Raw genomic sequence first — 9808 nt, forward strand, 5'->3', positions numbered from 1 at the left:
CAGAAGAAGAATAAATCTTATATCTGCCCCTTTTTATACCCAAAATATGTTAAAAAGAAAAGTAAATTACAACAAAAATCTAAACAATTGAAAAACACAAAAAACTAAAAACAAAATTTAAAACACCAACTCAAACAACAATTTGTATGAATTCACGTCTCTATATTTCTTCAGAATACCAGATTTTATCATTCTCTTCAAAATATACAAAGATCTGGCATTTTTAATCTCATCTTCCAGACCATTCCACAATCTTATTCCCTGGATTAAAGTGGATCGCTCCTTCAGGCTCGTACGAACCCAGGATTTCACAAACATTTCGATTCCCTTAAGATAATAACAGCTCTGTCTTTTAACAAAATTTACTTTAATGTTGGAAGGTAACACACCTTTATGAGCTCTGTACATTAATATTAAAATATTATAATCAACCAAATCATAGAATTTTAATAATTTCAAATCATAAAACTATATATTCGATGGATGGCTGTAATTTTTTCTAGTAATAATTCTTATAGCTCTTTTCTGTAAAATAAAAATAGGATTTGTGATAGTTTTACAAGCTTTACCCCATACTTCAATACAGTAAATGTGGAGCAATTATAGTGTTATACAACATAAACAGTGCTTTATCGTTGAACAGTTCTCTTACTTTGTACAGTACACCAATATATTTGGCTATTTTTGTTTTTAAACCATTTATATGATTTTTCCATGTTAGTTTTTCATCAATAATGACACCTAGAAACTTCACTGACTCTACTGATCTCAACATCATCAATTTTAAATGAAACATCCACAGTTTTCTTACTGTTACTGAAAATCATATAATTTGTCTTGTCCAAGTTTAATGATAATTTATTTAGTTGAAACCAACTTTGTATTTTCACAAATTCTGTCACCATCTCCAGCATTTGTTCTATATCTTTGCCGGAACTAAAGAATGTTGTATCATCAGCAARTAGAACACATCCAAAAAGTCCCGACACTTTGACCAAAATCCCATTTTCCCATTTTTTTTCTTTAGATTATTCATCTTCTACCGCCTCTCCATAGTTAGGTTACAAAGGCAACAAATCCAGGACAAAAACCCAGACATCCTTCTCCCCAGTGACACTTTCCAGATCCTCCCAAGGTGTTCTCAGGTCAGAGAGGTTATATAGGACAAAGTCCCAAAGTCGAGTCTGGGACGTGCCTTCAAGTGGAGGCGTCCAGGAGATACCCTAAAATAGATGCCCAAACCACCTCAACTGACTCCTTTCTATGTAAAGGCTCTACTCTGAGCTCCTCACCATATCTCTAAGTTTCTGCAGTCATCCTACAGAGAAAGCTCACTTTAGCTGCCGGCTTCAAGAATCTTGTTCTTTTGGTCATTATTCAAACCTCATGACCATAGGTGAGGGTTGGAATGTACCAGTCGATGGTCCAGTAAATTAAGAGAATTGCATGGGCAAATTGTGATTTAGATTTTAAAAAATRTAAAGGTAAACTGCTTTTTAACACTACTCACTGGGTTATCTGACAGTAGAAACAGATAACTTTGCAGTTATTTATTTTTTTATCCAGAATTTTTTTTTTAAATTGGCATATATGAAGTTTTGCTGTCTACTGGCAGGGCCCAAGACCACTTTGGGCAGGAGATTCTAAAGATATCTAAAATACATTTTTTAAAAATAAATTATTTAGATGATTATGCCTTATGAAGAACACCCATTCAAGAAGACACACATGACAAAAACAAGATGGAGATGGAGTCTGAGAGAATGGCGTACTTTCTGCACATTGACAAACATCCTCTGAACACAGTTTGGAGACCATCTTGCTTCTTTGTGGGGCAGAGTAGAACACTGTGCACTTTCTGTCTGCAAGGAAAGCACAAATACCTCACAAATAAAACTGAAAATTTTGGAAATACACTCTTCAAATTAATTGTTCAAAATATAAAATGAAAACTTACCTGGTTCGTAATAATCATAAAACACAGCAGGAGCAGGCTGGAGGAGGCCAATTGCCACTAATTGTACTGCATCAAAACTTATACATTCTCGTTGCTCCAGGAGCTGAGAAAATAAGACATGAAACGACAGAAATTATCAGTTAAAACTATATATGATTGTGGTACATATATTGTATATACCTCTATGTGTGTGTGATTTTTTTTTACCTCATTGAAGTATATGAGCACTCTTCCATAGGATAGTTCATAATGGCTAATGTATTGTTCTGGTGGCAACTTTAACTGAGGAGAGAAGAATACAGTGTCTGTGTGACAGAATGAAATTTTAAAACTGAGAGGTTGTTACAAAGATTTGGCCCACCATTTGGTGGTGGGCAATAGCATTTTACTTTTGTCGGTGTTCATGTTTGTCTGTTATCAAAATATGCCATGAATTACTGGATATATTTTTTTGAAACTCTCAGTAAATATTGAATGTACATTTATAAACAACTTTTGAAGCCCAATTCAAGATGGCTGCCACAGCAGATGAAAAATGGCCATAACCCAGTAAGCCTTGAAAGAAATTGAGCTCAAATTTGATTTGGTAGTGGCTGAATAATTCACCRTATGGCTCTTGATACGTCACAAAGACTTGCTGTCTTGGTCACAGATGCACCAGCAATATGTGTACCAACAATTTGTCCTCTTTTGCACTCTGGTATATCACCCATAATGTTGTGTGCATTGCAATATTTTAAGCAAAACTGTGCTCTTACCCTGCTAATTGAACCTTCACACTCTGCTCTTACTGGTGCAATGTGCAAATAGTGAAGATTGACCACCAGACTGGTCCAATTTAGACATGAAACCTCCCACACTAAAATGACAGGTGTTTGAATTTCAGTGTCTAACCCCCTATATATATATATATATATATATATAAAAAATCACTTATGTTTTCTTGGCTGTTCCCTTCAGCAAGGGTCACCACAGCGAGAGGATATGCATGAAAAATTGTACAGTTGTTTTATTGCCATGCCCTTCTTGATGCAACCAGGTTTGAAAACTGCAGGCTCAGGATAAGAAGACTGAGGCACTGACCATTATAACCGCCTGATAAGCAAAAATACTGTATAATGTATTGATTTGACTACTGAAAATAACTACAGGCTAACATGAAACTACTGTCAAAATAATTCTTAAAAAAACAACACAAAACCAAAAGTATCGTAATATTTATGTTGTGTATTAGCTGAAGGATCCCTGGATGGTTTATGGGTCAAAGATTCTTCATTCAAATGGTTTTATTGCAAACTTTTATCAACAATTTGGTTTTACAAATTTAAATTGTATGATATTTTGACCTATGCTGGCTTCGGAAAAAAAAAACGTTTTTGTACAACTTGGGTTTGTGTAAATAACCTTACCTGCAATTTGTTGTTTTCTATAGGACCCTGTCATAAACTGCAGGATACATTCAAAGTACAGMGAGGTAAATTACTCGCAAGAGAAAAGAGACCAGATCATGCTTGCTTCTTCCCAATAGTGGATTACGGTCAGTACCTTATAAAGTACATTAACCTGCCAGAATGAAGTAAAAATGTTAATTTTACCTTGTAACTATTTGTTTTTAAAGTTCATGCTAATAAGCGGTTCAAATGTGTATGTGTTATTCAGAGTTGACTCTTTTTGTGTTTCAGCATACATTGTTGAGATCCAGAGTGTTTCTGTTAAGAGCAACTTTGAGCTGTATAAAGCTAACATAAATGACGTCCTCAAATTTTGTAAGTAACCACGAGTCTTAGTGAAGGTTCAAGAAAAACTTTTAAATTCTTGTGCATTTTTGAGAACTTTTAATCAATGTAATGGTTATACTTTGTTCACCAGATGGAGATCATCATGTAAATACCAATTCTGTCCGAGTGTTTGCCAGGAGGCTTCAGTGTAAAGGGGAGTTAGAATTAAGAAAACAATATCTCATTATGGGCAAAGATGGCGCCACTAAAGATTCAAATGGAGAGTAAGTATGATCAGTTATGTCAATAAAATTACCAATGCTAGCTGACTGAATTGCTGTCCCCAATGTGTTTGTAGGATGCAGTATCTGCTGGAATCAACCACGTGGGTTGAAAAAAGACCTCTGGCAGACGAATGCAGCAAATCTGTTAAAGCAAATGGTTGTGAAGCGTTTAATACTTTCGTTGAAGAATTCAAGGATTATGGCTGCAAACAGTAAAAGACGCCAAATCCATTAACTTTACTGTCATTTAGATCTGCTGATTGTTATTAAAATTACTACAGTCAGATTAGATGGCAAAGATTTTTACTATCCAACTTATTAATGTTTCTAATTAGGTGTAATAAACCATCATCATCATCTATCCAGTATATATGCACTTATACAAATAAAAATTGTGTGTGACAGATTCAGCCTAGCTCTGCACTTTTGTCATTTTTTATGTCTGGTTTAATTGCAAGTGACAAACTGAAATAAAAGCGTTGTCATGTTTTTGAGCAAATACCTTTGTATGTTTATCATTGCTTCTACACGCTGAAATGGTAACTAAATGAAAATCCGTTGTACTCAAAAATATGCAGGTGATCTTTTATATTTTCTCCTTGAATTCTTCCTGAAACTAGACCAAGTTTTAGATATTTTATCTTTATGTTTAATCCTGTTCAGCTAATGCCTTTATTTTACATTTTTACAATCTTGTCAAAAGGAGGTAGGAACAAGCAGATATTAACATCTTGTATAGGTCTAATTTCTGAGTCCAGGTCTAATGTAGGCAACTTGAGAGGACTTGTCGTTTCAATCAGTTCAACGCCTGCTCTGTTTCACTTCCATCATTAGACATTTGACAAAAGTCAAAAAAATACAAGTAATTAATAACAATATGTAACTAATAGGGGTGCAACAATACATGTACCCATATCGAACCGTTCAATACAGTGCTTTCGGTTCAATACACACTTGTATCGAACAATACAGATTTTTTAAAATTTATTTTATGAACTTTTGTCTTCTGAAGATGCTCTGTGTTGAAGGATCAGAGGATCTGTGTTCAAATACTCTATCTAGGCTGTGTTTTTGAGTGCAGATCCACTGAGAAACTTGCTGTTTCAGCAAAATTTAAGGTTAGATTTAATTTAAAAATGGTACTTTTGAGGTTAAACAAATGTTCATAAATAATTTCAATAAATTACAAGNTATATATATATATATAATCTTGTATAAAAATTAAATAACTCTGCTTTTTTTGGAAAGTGATTGTGAATGCACCTTCAAACATTTACAACTAAATATTAGTCCCAACAATTTTGCTTTATTGCGTTTATCTAATTGAGTTTTGTCCATTCAAACTAAAGATTTGATCTAACCACTTGTTAGGAAAAAAGTTAACCTTCTGAGAAAAAGGATCACTATCATCTTTCTCAGAAGGTTCAAAGAGGGTAGAAAGAGAACCACAAACCTTCTCTAGGTCTTCAGTTTTAGCCTCAAATCCACTTAATAACGTGATGTCAGCAATGGCCATTCCTGTAAGATTGGTGTTCGCACTATGATTGCAAAGAAAAGAAAACAAAGTTGGGAAGCTCATCATAAATTATTACATTTTTATCAAATAATAATAATAATCTAACCTGACACAGACTGTGTAGGTAATAGTGTTGTCTGTATTTAGGTTTTTTTCAGTGTCTCTCCTGTTTCTCGTGAGAGCATCGAACTGCTCAKTCAGCGTTTCTGGTGCTTCTTGTCCTTGTTTCTCATCAGTGAGATCATAGTCATAATAGTTATAATTCTCTATGATCTTATCTGAAACGACAGAAATGGCTGTAAGGGCACATTTATTGGTAGTTGTGTTTTTGTTTTTATTAAAACTCAACAGTAGGGATAAAACAATTAATTCAGATTGATTAATAATCTATTGTAAATGCTTCAAATGTGAATCAATTCATAAAAAAATGGATCGATTTCATTGTTGTTGTATAACTGTAGGTTATGTCCTTAAAAAAATTCAGTTTGAAACTTGAATATTTGATAACCTTTGGTCACAAAAGGATTTGTGATAATTTTATTTATTCTGAGGTTATATTATTTTACTAAGACGACAGGCAGTTAATACAAGGAGGAATATGCTAATGTTTAAAGAAAAGTATTTGGTAAAAATGGCTATAATTCATTCTGTTGATAAAAAAGTATATACATTTTCATAATTTTTTAATTTAAAATCAATAATATAATTGTGATTCATTACATTCCTACTCACCAGTGTACCTCACCTTCCCMTCCACTGTAACATTTATAGAAAGTTGTGTACAGTCGTCCTCAGGGTCCAGCAGATGGTAGGCTTTTACAGTCTGGCAATAGAAAATTTACTGTTGATCATATACTGTATGTCAGCCATGAAAAAGAACGAAACTAATCAGGTGAACTTACTTTCACTTTAAAATTGCCACTTCCTGTCAGCTGCACAGTGATGATGTTCCCTGCGAGAGGCTGAGACAAGCAAGAAAGCAAGCATTTCCACAGATCGATCTAAATTTACAACATCTCTTTTTACTGTAAGTGACACAGGAGACACATGTTACCTTTAGTTCTGTTTCAACTTTTTCTTTTTTGTTTTCCACTGCAAGTGTAAAACGTTTGGTCTTTCCTGGGACAGTGAATGTAGCCATCAAGTTTGCATCTGGTTCTGGTTTGTACCTCTTCAGCTCATACTCTGACAGTGCTTCGAGTGCCATCACTGTATCCTTTTGTAGAGTGCATTGAAAAAAGCATGTTTGACATCTGTTTTCATGGTCACTGTTCACTGTCTGTGCAGCAGAGCAATTACCTGTGTTGATATGAAGCCTCCATGATAATTTTCTTGGCTTGTTAACCAACATGCTAACTGGTCTGCCCACTTGTCATCTTCAAATTGCACTGCCGTCAGAAGAGCATAGGCTGTTGTCTCTACTGTGATGGCATCTGTCGCCTTTCTTTTTGTTGGGCTAGGATGTCTTTTCCATGGGTAGCAGTCATTTTCTTCTGTCACAGAATATTAATAACATTTATTACAATCATTTTACTAATATGAAATTAATGGCTATAATTGTCTGTCAGTAAAACACAACCCCAATTCCAATGAGTCTGAAATGTTGTGTAAAACTTAAATAAAAATAGAAAATGATTTTTTGCAAATCCTTTTCAACCTAAATCCAATTGAATACATTACAAAGACATGCTATTCATTGTTCAAACAGATAAACTTTATTAGATTTTGAAAATATCCACTGATTTTTTTTTTATTTGATGCCTGCAACTTGTTCCAAAAAAGCTGGGAAAGGCATAACAAAAGACTGACAATGCTCCAACACCTGTTTGGAGCATTCCACATGTGAACAGGTTAATTAGAAACAGGTGAGTGTCATGATTAGGTGTAAAGGGAGCATCCCTGACAGGCTCAGGTGCATCTCATGTGTAGATTGGTTAATCGCAGAGGAAAACAATTCTCATTGGATGAGAACCCACAATGACGACAATGTACATTACAATTRTAAAAAATGGTAGTTATTGTCATWTTTGTGTTTTCTTTAATTGGCTGTAGCAGCCATCTTGAATTAGGTWGTCTTAAATAAATCAGTTGTATAGATACTTTTAATGATTGATTCTTGAAAGTTTTATCTGTCCATGGTTTATGAGATACATTAGCATATGGGCAGAGTTGACTCCAAATTAGGTAATGTCAACATTTTTAACCAAGTCTTTGCAGATTCTGTTGGTGCTCAGATTTTGTGTTGGGGATCAGTGTCAGTTGCCAGCACACGTAAAATCGATTGATGAAGTCATCTTTGTTATTGTCAGTTGGTTGTGGCAGCCATCTTGAATCRGGTTTRCTACAAAARTTAATCAGTTCTGAACATACATCCCGTAATTACATTCAGAAATTTTATTTAAAACCTACTGTCCTGCCTATTTATTGGATTAGACTTACCGTTTGTCATCAGTGACTGAAGTTTCCTCCATGCAGGTATCCCATCAGTTTTTTGTGGCAGACAAACAGACAGGCTGTAAGCTGTAATAGCCACAGCATACGTATGATGCAGCTCGTCCAGTCTTGACAGAAGATACGTTGTTGCCCTGAGCAAGCTTGCCTCCTGTTAATAAAGTGAGGTAAATATTGTCAGTCACTGTTGCTTTTTATTTATTTTACGAGAAGCAGAGACAGTGTTATACTTTGTACGTCAGAAAGAAGTTGCTCCCCTTTTCAACCACTAAACAGATGTAGTTATTCTCACCACTTCTGTTCGGTACTCAGGGGTCAGGAATTCCAGGGAACGGTTCAGTGCAAGCATAATGTACGCAGTCACTGATGCCRCTTTGTCTTCCTACATTGAAAACAGCAAGATCACAGTCAAATCACAGCTATTCAAATTATATAAATACTTACATGTATCTGTACAAGCTTACCTCAACATCTCTGTGAAACATAGGATTTGGGTCACTGAATGATCCATCATTAGTTTGTACTGTGAGCAAGTAACTGACTGAGTGGGTAATTTCTTCTTCTGGTACAACTTTGACATTTCGACCTTGTTGTCCAAAAGCTGCTTTTTGACGCTCTGCCACCAACGATAGAATTTTTACAACATAGGCTGTCACCCTAAGGAAGAGAGAAAGAAACTGAGCTGTGCATGAGTCAGGTAAAACTTGATTGCAAATATTTTCCACTTGTTTAAAAAACTAGTTTACTATGTGAGGTATTCTACATGACTATTTTTTCATCAAACCAAGTATAATATTGCGAAAAATACTCACCAGTTGCTATAACCCACGTTTCTAAACGCTCCATAYGCTCCAGTGCTTTTTATCTTGTAGCCCAAAATTCTTGTGTAACCTAAAAAACAGGTTTATTTAAAATAAATCGAGTTTTGTAAAATGTTCAAACTACAATGTTACAAACCACAACTCTTATGTAAGACAAGAATGAAAACTAGTAATTTCTGATTGTTAATCCACTTAGTTGTATAATATAAATAAAGTTTTTTTGTCTAGAGTTTTTATTAAACTAACAAAAGATACAGTATTTTTTTTCCTGTGGTGTTTATGCGATAGCATTCTTTGCTGAAATTGTTTTAAAGGTGGGGTTTTTTGACTTTAGTCCTTTTCACAAAAAAATTTGCAATATGGCTGCAAACAAACTCTTCTTTAAGCTGCTTCTGCTCTGTCATAAAACACAACTGAGCTGGGGTCGTCCTGTAATGGTCTGATATTTTATGAATTAAACAGCCATTTTTGAACATGAAATGTGTTTTTTGACATGTCCCTGTTTACACCTATTGCCTGTTATCACTACATCACATCCTCAAGCCACTATTACATACACAATACCATTTCAGCTCTGCGACTACCTTGCCTGGCAGTTCAAAGACAGAGTGTTGCATTTACTTTAGCTCTCATGCTGCCTTGATCCTTTAATACCTCAGAAAAGAAAAGGTTATTTTATGCCTGGCTTGAAAGTGTTTTGTGAGAAGGGCATTTGTGTCAATGATCTAAAAAAGCTTCATCTGTCTGCATAACTGTGTCTTTTTCTGTGTAACCTTAAACTGTTGCCCCTATTATAAATCATGGTTTTACTGTAACAGGTTTAAATGCTTCTAAAAAAAATGCATACTCTGTGCTTTTCATTGTTTGTGTAACATACTGAACATACCAGCTTCAATGTGATCAAAAGCTTCATCTCTGGCACCAGGAGGAAGGTCGAACCACTGATCACTTAAATCGAGGTAGCGCAGAGCTAAAGCAGTAGGTGCCAGTGTTGTCATCGTTTGTTCTAAACATCCAGTGGGCAATCGAATTAGTTGCTTAACCTTTTCCGGAGAGAGGAG

At 34.9% G+C, this 9808-nt stretch overlaps 1 protein-coding gene across 1 annotated transcript in view; it reads left to right on the forward strand.

Moving 5' to 3' along the window:
* Positions 1 to 4365, forward strand: part of LOC106517686 (complement C4) — a 52940-nt gene extending 48575 nt beyond the window's left edge. Inside the window, exons 37-40 of the mRNA XM_014008665.1 lie at positions 3390 to 3494; positions 3640 to 3723; positions 3827 to 3959; positions 4034 to 4365. Of these exons, the coding sequence (XP_013864119.1) occupies positions 3390 to 3494; positions 3640 to 3723; positions 3827 to 3959; positions 4034 to 4175 (464 nt within the window). The 3' untranslated portion in view covers positions 4176 to 4365. The remainder of the gene's footprint in view (positions 1 to 3389; positions 3495 to 3639; positions 3724 to 3826; positions 3960 to 4033) is intronic.
* The last annotated feature ends 5443 nt before the right edge of the window (positions 4366 to 9808 follow it).

Source organism: Austrofundulus limnaeus, unplaced genomic scaffold, assembly GCF_001266775.1.
Source record: "Austrofundulus limnaeus strain Quisiro unplaced genomic scaffold, Austrofundulus_limnaeus-1.0 Scaffold52, whole genome shotgun sequence".
Lineage (NCBI taxonomy): Eukaryota > Metazoa > Chordata > Actinopteri > Cyprinodontiformes > Rivulidae > Austrofundulus > Austrofundulus limnaeus.